This window comes from Piliocolobus tephrosceles, chromosome 2 (genome assembly GCF_002776525.5).
Source record: "Piliocolobus tephrosceles isolate RC106 chromosome 2, ASM277652v3, whole genome shotgun sequence".
NCBI classification, from domain to species: domain Eukaryota; kingdom Metazoa; phylum Chordata; class Mammalia; order Primates; family Cercopithecidae; genus Piliocolobus; species Piliocolobus tephrosceles.
The window spans coordinates 45,228,821-45,241,893 of NC_045435.1; the positions used below are offsets into that span (position 1 = coordinate 45,228,821).

General features: G+C 47.2%; 1 protein-coding gene across 2 annotated transcripts in view; it reads left to right on the forward strand.

Moving 5' to 3' along the window:
• Nucleotides 1-7,281, forward strand: part of HMCES (5-hydroxymethylcytosine binding, ES cell specific) — a 27,038-nt gene extending 19,757 nt beyond the window's left edge. For both annotated transcript variants that reach the window (XM_023215906.2, XM_026449047.1), the window contains 2 exons: nt 2,813-3,005; nt 5,750-7,281. In XM_023215906.2, the coding sequence (XP_023071674.1) occupies nt 2,813-3,005; nt 5,750-5,986 (430 nt within the window). In that variant the 3' untranslated portion in view covers nt 5,987-7,281. The remainder of the gene's footprint in view (nt 1-2,812; nt 3,006-5,749) is intronic.
• Nucleotides 7,282-13,073: the final 5,792 nt, after the last annotated feature.

The following is a 13,073-nucleotide window of genomic DNA, read 5'->3' on the forward strand; positions in this document are numbered from 1 at the left end:
GGCTGGAGTGCAGTGGCCGGATCTCAGCTCACTGCAAGCTCCGCCTCCCGGGTTCACGCCATTCTCCTGCCTCAGCCTCCTGAGTAGCTGGGACTACAGGCGCCCGCCACCTCGCCCGGCTAGTTTTTTGTATTTTTAGTAGAGACGGGGTTTCACCGGATTAGCCAGGATGGTCTCGATCTCCTGACCTCGTGATCCGCCCGTCTCGGCCTCCCAAAGTGCTGGGATTACAGGTAGAAATTCTTTAGCAGCATTTTCATCTGTACTTGTGGCTTCTCCCAATAGCAGAAAGCTTTGAAAATTGTCGCCATGTTCGAAACCAGTGAACTAACCACCACTAGCACTAAAAGGAGCCACTTGTGGTATTTAAGGTTTTATTTATATATTTTTTGTATGAACCTCATAGGTGCTTTTTTTTTTTTTTTTTTTTTTTTTTTGGTCTCGCTCTTGTTGCCCAGGCTGGAGTGCAATAGCGCGATCTCTGCTCATGCGACCTCCACCTCCCGAGTTCAGGCAATGATTCTCCTGCCTTAGCCTCCTGAGTAACTGGGATTACAGGCATGCACCACCATGCCTGGCTAATTAGGTGCTTATTTTTATATTTATTTTTTCAGTCACTGAGCAGAGGTCAAATATAGATGCTTATTTATATATAAATAATTGCTTTCTCTCTCTCTTTTTTTTCCTTGAGACAGAGTTCTGCTCTTGTCACCCAGGCTAGAGCACAATGGTGCAATCTCAGCTCACTGCAACCTCCGCCTCCCAGGTTCAAGTGATTCTCCTCCCTCAACCTCCTGAGTAGCTGGGATTACAGCCATGTGCCACCATGCCTGGCTAATTTTGTATTTTTTTTTTTAGTAGAGACGGGGTTTCTCCATGTTGGTCAGGCTGGTCTCGAACTCCCGACGTCAGGTGATCCGCCCGCCTCGGCCTTCCAAAGTGCTGGGATTACAGGCGTGAGCCACGGCGCCCAGCCAAGTGCTTTCTCTTTGTGAGAAAGGGTCCAATTTTTTTTTTTCTTTTATTTTGGGCACTCAGTCCATATGCTAAAGAATCTCTCCATTGCTTCTACTCTTTTAGGCCTGGTTAGTGTTGACTTCGGAGGACTTGTTTTTTTTTTTTTTTTTTTTTTGAGACAGAGTCTTGCTCCATCACCCAGGCTATAGTGCAGTGGTACGATCTCGGGTCACTGCAAGCTCCGCCTCCCAGGTTCACACCATTCTCCTGTCTCAGCCTCCTGAGTAGCTGGGACTATAGGCGCATGCCGCCACACCTGGCTAATTTTTTGTATTTTTAATAGAGACGGGGTTTCACCGTGTTAGCCAGGATGGTCTCGATCTGCTGACCTTGTGATCCGCCCACCTTGGCCTCCCAAAGTGCTGGGATTACAGGCGTGAGCCACCGCGCCCGGCCAGACTACTTCTTGAAGTTGTTCCAGCCATAGTCATTTTGGTTTTTTTTTGTAGCATTATCACTGATGTGGACTCCTTGATATCCTTTGCTCGGGAAATAATCACATGTTCTGATTTTTCTTCCAGGATTCTTTACTATTTCAAGCTTCTCTTCAATATTTAAAATGTTTCCATTCACATACACTGCCTACCATGTTTTGAGCCAGGAAGCTTAGACATGTTTGAGATGTTAAATGTGTGTCTTTTTATATATATAGAAAAGGTCAGAAAGGCAAAAGAAGAGCAAAACACAATTTTGTGAAATAGTATGTAGTGAGCCAAAGTAGCAGTGTTTGAGATGTATGCACTTTGTGTATTTCTAGAAGGCTCAGTTCAGCTGGGTGCAGTTTTCTGTGTTCACCTTGTGTTTCTCACAGATGAAACTGCATAAGCAAACACAAAATTTGCATTGTGCTCCAATTACTCTCTAATATATTAGTGGCACTGGAACAGATTTGCATTTTAAACATAAGCATTGGCAGAACTGACTATACTTGTATTCTACCTTTATAATTTCTGCCAGAGCTGAGTACTCCCTGAAGTGATTTTTTGGAGTTCTCCTGAAAAGAATGCAGTGTGACATCTGTCAGGATTACCTGCTTTAGCCTTGTCCTAGGTTATATCTGTGAAAATATGCTTTCATGTGATATAGTTCTCTTGTAGTAATTAACCTTTAAAAATTACATTTCATTTAATCTAAATCACCATTCATTTTAAAATGTACCATTGTTTTATGTTACAGTGTTTAACATTATTTTATATGTTATATATACGTTTAGGAGACAAATGAACATTTGTCTGTATCTGAATCAACTGTACCACCCAGTAAAGTGTGTGCCACACTTTGCATTGACTTGGGACATAAAACTGGAAGTAAACCTAGTATATTTTCCTTACGTCCTCTGGGTACCCAGGAGTCATGTTTCACACCTTCTCTGCTTTTCTGACACATCATTTCCTTTTGTTCACAATTTTCTTAGTGTAAGTCTTTGAGAGGTGGTGAGGCTTGAGATTACTTTTGATAGACAAGTTTTCAAGAACTATTTTCCCTGCATTCTAGGCTGGAGTGTCATAGAAAGTTTACCAATTTGCTAGAGTGGACACTGGAGTACACTAGACCAGTCATAGTACTCATCACTGTCTTTGCCATGAAACTTTATAACGTGGCTCTCCAGGTGTTGAATCTGGTGCCCTGTCACCCTGTGCTCAGGCAACACATGGCAGCAATCAGCATGTGAGGCGCAGGGGGAGGGCAGGCTCCCCTTGTGATATCTGAGCTATCAGCTGACTCAAGTCTCTCTCCCTTCTCTCCTTATTCTCACACTACTTCTCCCAACCATTGTCTTGACTTCCCTCACCAGGATGCCTGCCATATTAGATGGAGAGGAGGCAGTTTCTAAATGGCTTGACTTTGGTGAAGTCTCAACTCAGGAAGCTCTGAAATTAATCCACTCGACAGAGAATATCACCTTCCATGCAGTCTCTTCTGTGGTGAACAACTCGCGAAACAATACTCCTCAGTGTCTGGCTCCTGTCAACTTGGTGGTCAAAAAGGTAGGGGCCTGTGACTGGTACAGTCCTTTTTGAGCTTTCTGTCTTCTGTCAGTGTGCCCTTTCTTTTAGGATGTGGCTTTTTATGATCAGCCCTTTAATTTGGACCACCAAAAGCTCTCATGCTCATTGTACACGGCAAGGTAGTGTAGAGCAGTGATTCTCAAACCTGGCTATGACTCAGAGCTCCCAGGAAAAGAACTGTTTCAAAATGTAAATGCTAGACCCTATCCAGACATCCTGAATCAACATTTAGAGCTAGGCTTGGGCTTTTGTATAATTAAGAAGCTTCAGGCTGGGCACAGTGGCTCACACCTGTAATCCCAGCACTTTGGGAGGCTGAGGCGGGCGGATCACGAGGTCAAGAGATCAAGACCATTCTGGCCAACATGGTGAAACCCAGTCTCTACTAAAAATATAAAAATTAACTGGGCATGGTGGCCCACGCCTGTAATCGCAGCTACTTGGGAGGCTGAGGCAGGAGAATCACTTGAACCCGGGAGGTGGAGGTTGCAGTGAGCTGAGATCAGGCCACTGCACTCCAGCTTCGTGACAGAGCTAGACTCCATTTCAAAAAAAAAAGCTTCAGCTGTGTGCAGTGGCGCATGCCTGTAATCCCAGCACTTAGAAGGCAGAGGTGGGAGGGTAGCTTTACCCCAGGAGTTCCAAACCTGCCTGGGCAATATAGTGAGACCCCGTTCTCCACAAAAAGGAAAAAAAAAAAGCTTCTTTGATGAGTCTGATAAACCAAGTTTGAGGACTTCTAATCTAGACAGTGATTGTGAGAAAGACAAAGGAGCCCTTGACCATATTGTGTCTCCATCCCCAACCAGCTGTGATTTTTGGTGTCTCTTTTCCGTATCTTTGCTTTCTGAACTACAAGTTGGAGGAGCTCCAGTCCTTAGTCTCCTTCAGGAGGATTTGAGAGCATTGCTACCATGAACCTTAACTTCTTAGAATAAGCAAGGATCCAGAGGGTGTATTTTAGGGAGGGAAGGCAAACAAGCAGAAGGCCTGCAGTGGGGAGAGAAGTTCCAGAGCAAAAAGCTGGTCCCCACTGACATTTGTGGGTAAGGGTTTAGGAGTAGCGATTGTTTTTAGGTGGCATGGAGGGACTTAAAGTAGTGGAATGTTCCAAGAATAGACATTTTAGAATGCCGTGTTAAGGATGATTGTTAGAACAGCTGTCCCCTATTTTTCTTAAAGTTTTTTCCATACCCACAGTCAGTGTCATCTTTTTTTCTTTTGTCGTGATTCTGATAAACTCTTGCAACTGTGGCACTTTTTAAAAATTAGATAGCTTGGCCGGGCACGGTGGCTCAAGCCTGTAATCCCATCACTTTGGGAGGCCGAGACGGGTGGATCACGAGGTCAGGAGATTGAGACCATCCTGGCTAACATGGTGAAACCCCATCTCTACTAAAAAATACAAAAAACTAGCCGGACGAGGTGGCGGTCGCCTGTAGTCCCAGCCACTCAGGAGGCTGAGGCAGGAGAATGGCGTAAACCTGGGAGGCACAGCTTGTGGTGAGCTGAGATCCGGCCACTGCACTCCAGCCTGGGCGACAGAGTGAGACTCCGTCTCAAAAAAAAGAAAATTAGATAGCTCTAAAACTAATTTTATATACAGGTTGAATATCCCTATCTAAAATGCTTGGGAACAGAAGTGTTTTAGATTTTGAATTTTTTCAAATTTTGGAATATTTGCATTATATACTTCCTAGCTGAATATCCCAAATCTGAAATGTACCAACAAGCCTTTCCTTTCAAAGTCATGTAAGCACTCAAAAAGTTTAGGATTTTGAAGCATTTTGGATCTTGGATTTTCAGGGTTAAGATGCTCAACCTGTATTCATTTTGGACTAGACACTACCCATTTCTGCCATGATCTGTTTTTTTTTTTTTTTTTCCTTTTTAGAGACAGGGTCATGCTCTGTTGCCCAGGCTAGACTGCAGTGGCATGATCATAGTTCACTGCAGCCTCGAACTCCTGGGCTCAAACGATCCTCCCACCTCAGCCTCCCAGGTAGCTCGGCCTACAAGCGTACACCACCATGCCTGACTCATTTTTTAAAATTTTTTACAGAGATGGGGTCTTCCTGTGTTTCCTAGGCTGTTCTCAAACTCCTGGGCTTGATCTTCCCACCTCAGCCTCCCAAAGTGCTGGGATTACAGGCATGCACCACTGCACCTAACCCTGCCATGGTGTTTACTCCAAAAGATGTCACATTCTGGAGAGGTGGCATTGTGCCAATTCAGAACATTTCAGTTCAGGGTTGGGGTGTGATGTAAAGGAAGCAGCAGGGAGTAGTGACAGTCAAGCAGAGGTTGTAGGGATTGTCTGCATGAAGAGGAAACAATGTAGCCACATCACAGTGGCTGTTAGAAATTCTTCTATATCTCTCCAGTCTCCTTTTCCAACACTTCCCCCGGGTCATGCTGAATTACATTCTTTTCCCTGTTTCCCTGAGAACGCTTCATTGTCTGCACATTTGGAATGCCTTTCAGTTCTCTTCTCTGGCTGGTCCCACACAATCCTCTGTGAAACCTTCTCTAAGAGCTACTTTCCTGCCCCTAAGAGTACACTCCTCTCTTTCCACTCTTTACTGGTGGGCCCCAGCTGGCCCTTAGTAACATTTTCCAAGCCTGGGTAAGTACCTAATGCCTCTTCCCCTTTTTCTTCCCTCGGACTTGGCCTTTTCCCAAAAGCTTGAGCTGAATGGTTTGAGCTTTTTCCTTTCTCCTAGGAGCTCAAGGCAAGTGGCAGTAGCCAGAGGATGTTGCAGTGGCTGGCCACAAAGTCACCCAAAAAGGAAGACTCAAAAACACCTCAAAAGGAAGAGTCATATGTTCCCCAGTGGTCCAGTCAGTTCCTGCAGAAGAGTTCACTCCCTACCAAGAGAGGCACTGCAGGACTCCTAGAGCAATGGCTGAAGCGAGAGAAGGAAGAGGAACCTGTGGCCAAGCGTCCTTACAGCCAGTGACACAGGACTTTGAGAGACCAAGGCCAGGGTCTGCTCACTGCTGTTCTGATAATAGGTTCTTACATTGTATGTGTGTGTGTTTGCTTTGGGAGGAGGTGGCACTGTGTTGACGGTTGTGGGCTCATGGGGAAGTAGCCTTTTTGGCCATGAGTAGGAGCCCCTAAGTGGGGCTGGTAGACAGCTTTGGAAGAGGTGTCCTGCTGCTGTCACCAGCCATGTGGGCCCCACAGGGGCACTGTGCCTGCTGCCCTTTCCTGGCAGGGCTAGTGGAGTCTTCCCTCAAAGCATGCCTCACCCAGCTGGGAAGTCTCTGCCCTGATCTGGTACTCCTTGTAGTAAGCTGTTTTCTGCTCAGCCACTGGGCTCTTTCAGTTTTTTAGAATAAGTTCTTAAAATGTATTTTTTTCCTGAATAAACTATGTTTGGTAAACTGCCCACATTTTGGAAAATGATGCTGGTGGGGAAAGTTCTGGATCTTACTTGTTTTTCTTCTAGAATCAGTCCTCAGGAATGGGTTTTGTCACAAACGGGGCATGGGGGCTTTCTGAGGAAATAACTACAAGTCTTGGTGGTGGGCTCCTTATTGTTTCTTTTTATTTCATTTTTGATACTTGTAAGTTGTCTGAATTCTTTAGCTTCAAACCAGCCTGAGTTGAGTGCTTGACACTGCAGAACCTGTCCTTACTACTGGTGGGAAGGAAAGGATGAGTTTCTAGCCATGTCAGGCCACTCCTCTTTCGAGCATCTAGAAGGGAGGCATTCTCAAAAGCTGTCCCAACAGCTTTCGAGATGACCAGGAGGACTGGGCAGCGCCGAGCCCAGAACGCTCCTGGCGCAGCCTTGGCTGCGGTGACCCGACCGATTGCTGTTGGTGGGGTGGTGCAGGCCCCAGTCTCTGTGCAAATCAGGGATCAGAAGATCGGAATTTCCACCAATCAGCGGGAAGCCTCGGCCCTGTAACTGTTAATGGGAGACAGCAGCGCCACGCCACCGGCTTTTCCGCTGGAGGGGTGGGGGGCCAGGTGGGGCTCCCGCCCCGACCCTTCCCCGAGGCCCGCCCTCCTCGCCTTTTCTCTAAATTCCTCTTTTGAGTGCCCTCCCTTCCGGTTGAGAGGTGGGGGTTGGCCCGTAGTTACACACTCAGTCACCCCGCACTGTGAAGAAGGGGCCTCCCTTGTGGACTGATTTGCGTGGGATTTGGTTGTTTTATTAAGAGATTTAAAAAATTTAGATGACTTACTAGTATGACTGTTTTGTCATATTTGCTTCCAGTTTAATAAATGACAGAAATGAAATTCCCTTTGTTTTTCATTACCATCTCCGCACTGTTTCTCATGATTGCAAATTAGTTTGGTGAGGTCTTTCCATTTTAACATGAAAGAATATAATGCCTGCAGGGGCTTGTTTCCTTTTCATTCAGGTTTTTATACTTTCATATAAATGTGATGTTAGAAGCAAATCCTGGCCGGGCAAGGTGGCTCACTCCTGTAATCCTAGCACTTTGGGAGGCCGAGGTAGGTGGATCACCTGAGGCCAGGAGTTCAAGACCAGCCTGGCCAACATGGTGAAACTCTGTCTCTACTAAAATATAAAAATTAGCCGAGCATGACAGCGGGTGCCTGTAATCCCAGCTACCTGGGAGACTGAGACAGGAGAATCGCTTGAACCCGGGAGATGGTGGTTGTAGTGAGCTGAGATCATGCCACTGCACTCCAGCCTGGGCAGCTGAGCAGGACTCCATCTGAGGGAAAAAAAAAAAAAAAAGCAAGTCCTTACATCTGAGAGCATGCAGTATCATTTTATGAGTTTCAGGTTTACATAAACTGAAGGGCATTCTGCAACTTCTTTTTCTCTAAGTCATCGGCTTTACTGGGTATTGCCAAATTACTCTCCAAATTTTCACGTATTTCAGGGGCATAAGAATCTTCATTTTCCCACCTTGCCAACATTGAATCCTGCTTACTAGAGCAATGGAGCATCTTCCCCTTTCTTCTGTTCTTAGTCAAATCTCAGGGACCTAACAGGGTAGCTCCTACCTGCCTGTCTGGGTGTGGCCAGGTGGAGCCAGGCCCTCTACCATTGTCTGGAGCCGGTGGGGGCAGGCCTAGGATGTGGCCATCTGGCCCCTCTGCTTGGCTCCCAGATAGCAGTCCTTCCCACCTCCCTCCCTTTCACCCTCTAGCAGTGACCAGGCTTGGCTCTAAGCCTTAAGGGTATGCTTCCCTGCACTGTAGCCTTAGAGGAGGCAGAGGGTCCCTGGGATTTCTGGTCCTGATGGATACAGGTGCCTGCCCCTCAGTCCCGTCTGCAGTCCATGTTAATCCATTGTCTCATGCAACGCTTATATACCTAAAGCTGAACCCTGCTTTGTATAGAGGTGGAAGCAGACCCAGGCAAGCAAATATGGCTTGACATAGGTAAGTTAAGGATAAGTCCACAGGACTCCTGACTTGGGAGGAGTGTATCAGCTTGGGGAAGTTGGATGAGATTTTGCTTGTTGCCAAGAAGAGCCCAGAGGGTGGGTGTTGTGGGGGGAACCAGAGGCAATAAGTGAGACCTCAGACTCCTAGATTCCTGGGCCTGTAGAAACTCCCCATTCTTACCTGGGCCTCTTTCTTCTCAACCAGAGTGAGGAACAAGTGATGGGAAGGGTTGAACCTCATTACCTGGGGATAGGAGCTTTGGCTCAGGCTCCTCTGAGGACTCTCCACCTGAGAGGGTCCTCAGTACACACAGACCTTTTTTTTTTTTTTCTCCCCGAAACAGGGTCTTGCTCTGTCACCCAGGCTGAAGTGAAGTGGTGTGATCTTGGCTCACTGCAACCTCTACCTCCTGGGCTCAAGTGATTCTCCCATCTCAGCCTCCCAAGTAGCTGGGACTACAGACGCATGCCACCACACCCAGCTAATTTTCATATTTTTTGTAGAGATGCCCAGGCTGATCTCAAACTCCTGGGCTCAAGCGATCCTCCTGCCTTGGCTTCCCAAAGTGCTGGGATTAAAGGTGTGAACCATGGCACCACCCAACCCCCCGTCCTACCACAGAAAGTTGTAAAAGGCAGAGTCTTTCACAGTCCCTAACCAAGGCAGCCAGAAGAAGGATAAGGGATGGGAGAGCCAAGAAGAGGTGAGCAAGAAAAGTAGCCTCTGTGAGGGCATATTTATAGGCTGCACTGGGCAAGGCTCTGGGGTCCTAATGACAACCCTCTATGGAGAGGTTGTTACCCAGGTATAGATGCTCAGCACTGGCAGATAGGTCTCTGGCTTTCACCAGTGTATGGCTTCCTTTGGTTAAGTCTCCTTCAGGACACCACCATTTGAGGCTCCTTGTCTTGTGAAGTGGCCAGAAGGGCCCTCATAGAAGATCTAGTTGAGAAATCTCAAAGCTGGGGCACTTCAGGCCACATTTAGCTCACACAGTGATTTTGTTTGGCCCATACAATATGTATTTATTTTTTAATTCTGGTAAAATGCATGTGACATAAAATCTGCCATCTAAGCCTTTTTTTTTGAGACAGACGTCTTGCTCTGTCCCCAAGGCTGGAGTGCAGTGGCAAGATCTCGGCTCACGGCAACCTCCGCCTCCTGAGTTCAAGTGATTCTCCTGCCTCAGCCTCCCGAGTAGCTGGGGCTACAGGCACCCACCACCATGCCCAGATAATTTTTGTATTTTTAGTAGAGATGGGGTTTTGCCATGTTGGCGAGGCTGGTCTCAAACTCCTGAACTCAGGTAATCCGCCCACCTCGGCCTCCGAAAGTGCTGGGATTACAGGCGTGAGCCACTGCGCCCGGCCAAACATTTTAAAATATACATTCAATATTGTTAATTATATTCACATTGTTGTGCAACCAATCTCTGAAACTTTTTTATCTTGCAAAACTGAAAGTTAAACAACTCCCCATATTTCCCTCCCCTCGGTGCTTGATAACCACCATTCTACTTTCTATCTCTGTGAATTTGACTACTCTAGATACCTCATTCAAGTGGAATCATGTAGTGTTTGTCTTTTTGTCACTGGCTATTATCACTCAGCATAATGTTCTCAAGATTCATCCATGTGGTAGTAGGGGTCAGAATTTCCTTCCTTTTTAAGGCTAAATAATATTCCATTGTATGGGTAGATCACGTATTTAAAAATCTACTCATCTGTCAATGGATCCTTGGGCTGCTTCCACCTCTTGGCTATTGTGAATAGCGCTACTATGAACATGAATGTGCTCTTCTCATCACTACTTTGCATTCTTTGGGGTATTTGCCCACAAGTGGAATTGCTGGATTGCATAGTAATTGTGTGTAATTTTTTGAGAAACTGCCATACTGTTTTACATAGCAGTTGGACCATTTTACATTCCTTCCAACAGTGCACAAGTGTTCCAGTTTCCCCCCATCCTTGCCAACACTTGCTATGTTCTGTGTTTTTTGTTTGTTTTTTGTTTTTGAAGACAGGGTCTGGCGCTGTTGCCCAGGCTGGAGTGCAGTGGCTCGATCTTGGCTCACTGCAATTTCCACCTCCTGGGCTCAAGCGATTCTCCCACCTCAGCCTCCTGAGTAGCTGAGTAGGGATTAAAGGTACACACCACCATGTCTGGCTAATTTTTGTATTTTTTGGAGAGACGGGCGTCTCGTTATGTTACCTAGGCTAGTCTTGAACTCCTGGGCTCTAGTGATCCTCCCACCTTGGCCTCCCAAAGTGCTGGGATTATAGGTGTAAGTCACAATGCCCAGACCTGTTTTTTGATAGTAGCCAGTCTAATGGGTATGGGGTATTTGTTTTTTAAGCCCATATTTTAAAATAATGGGAAATTTCAGAAAATAGTTTAGTTTCCACTTTGAAAAATTTTGAGGAGGTGCCTCCGACACCCCGGCACCACTGTTGAACTGAGGTACCCTACCCCATTCCTCCCTGGATGTCCAGACCACTCCCAGCCTCCAGAGAGGGACATGGAAACTTTCAGGAGGTGCTTCTTCTAACATTATTTGGAGAACTGGGAAGCTCTGAAAACAATCAGTAGGAGCTGGGTAGTCACTGCCCCTCTTCATGTGCAGTCTGTGTCTTCCAGTTGGCCAGAATGTTCTACCTGGTCTGGAAGCCCTCCTCACCACCCCCTACACCCATTTTTAACTGTGGAATTGGGAGGGCTTTGCAACATGCCAACTTGGCCTGGCTGAACCAAATTTTCTAGAACTCCCTGACTAGTATATTTTCCATTAGGGTGGGCCAGGAGGCAGATTCTCACCAGATTTGGAAGGAAGCAACCATTTGGATTACTGATCTGCTGACTCACCTGATTGGCATGAAGCAGCACCTGGACCTGCAATTGTTGTGCTTTTCCTAGACTCTCCTTCAGTTTTTTCTGACTCCTGGGGCAGGTGTGTGCACGTCTAGCTCTGTGACTAAGGGTCCCAGCTTCTACCTTCATCAGTGAGGTCAGAGGCAACAGGAATAGACACAGGTTTCAGTTTGTCATCATGGGTTCTCCCTGTGCTAGTGGGGTTTCAGTATGTTCATGTGCTTATGGTCTTCCCCTCCTGACCACCTGCCTGTGGACTTCAAGCTCCATCAGTCTTGGAGACACAGCCTTACAGAAACTGCTTAATCAGCCCCTACAATTGTGCAAGCCAGTTCCCTGGTTTTCCTTCTCTGTTGAGTTGACATGGGAACCTGAAGCCCTGCTGATTTATCCGGCCTCATGCCCTGTCACATCTCCCCCGCTGCTTTTACCACTACACCTTTCACCATTCCCCAAAACCAGCAGCCTGTGCTACTGTGGGGTTTCCAGTCTGGAATGTCCCTAATAGGAGCTTGCTGGTTTATCTATCCTTCTCCTGCAAGTGACTGCGTCCCATCACTGCCTCTGCTCCCACTCACCCCTAGCCTGGCACAGTCCAAGAGAAGGGGCCCCATCCAGGAGGTGTTGAATGAATGACTGTGGACTAAACCCTTGGCATATGAGATGTTTTATTCTCCCATACCTCTGCAAGTATCACCACCCCCAGCTTGCAAGTGTAAGTAGCCCTAACAGCAGTTGCTGTGGGAAGAACCAGGACCTTTGCCTATTCATAACTGGTGGAGCTGCTGGAAGAGCTAATATGCCCTGGGCCACATCACTCAAGATGTGATGACTGGGACAGTGAGATGGCAGCACCCCTTGTGCTAGGAGCTCAGACCCTCCCCAACAGGCCCTGTGCTCAGCTCCAAGCCCTGCCCTGGCAGAGAGACAGCTTTAGACCAGGTTGGTCTAGGGACATTGACTGAAGATCCCCTTCTACCAGTCACTAAGGCTACACACCCTGGGATGGGGCCTTTGCAGTGTCTGCAGAGCTGTCCTGGGGCCAGGGAGAAGGCAGACTGGGGGACCCAGAAGGCAGAGGTGAGATGTTGAGGAGGCTCACAGGGAGGAGGCAACATCGCAAGCAGAGTAGCCCTGGCGACAGGTAGAATGCTAACCCCAGGGGGATTCAAAGGATTGGGGGTGCAGAGGCTAGAGGTCTTGGCCAGAGATAATGTGATCAGACTCTGCCTAGTTAGCAGATGAGTGATTTTAAAGTCTTTCTTAGCACCATTTATATATGAGGAAACAGACTTGGGGAGAACAATCTTGCCCCAGACCCAAAGATCATAGTGGAGATAGGTCCACTATGGGAGCCTCTAGCAGGGGCCTGCTCCCACCTGCCTTCCAGTACTAATCCGCACTGGGCTGCAGAGGAGAGCTCAAGCCTGGGCTGTTTTGCACACAAGTCCTTTACCTCCTTGCTGTACCAGGGTCACCTCCTCTAGAAATCCTTCTTCCTTAGCCTCACAGTGTCAAGTGCCTTCAATGTTCAACTGGAATTGAGGCGTCTTGAAGCCAAGTCCAGGAGACACAGTAAATAAATGGTGGATCCTGGACTCCCCAGCCCACTGTAGGAGCTAAGCATCAGGGCAGAAAAATACAGGCTTTGGAGCTACATAGAGCAGGTTTGAATCTTGACCTGGCTGTGTGGCCTCCCAGAGTCTCAGCAACTGCATCAGTAAATTTGGCTCTTGAACACCCTTTTTCAAGATTGGGGTTGTTTTGAGGTTGAGGTCAGGCCTGTGAGTCCTCAG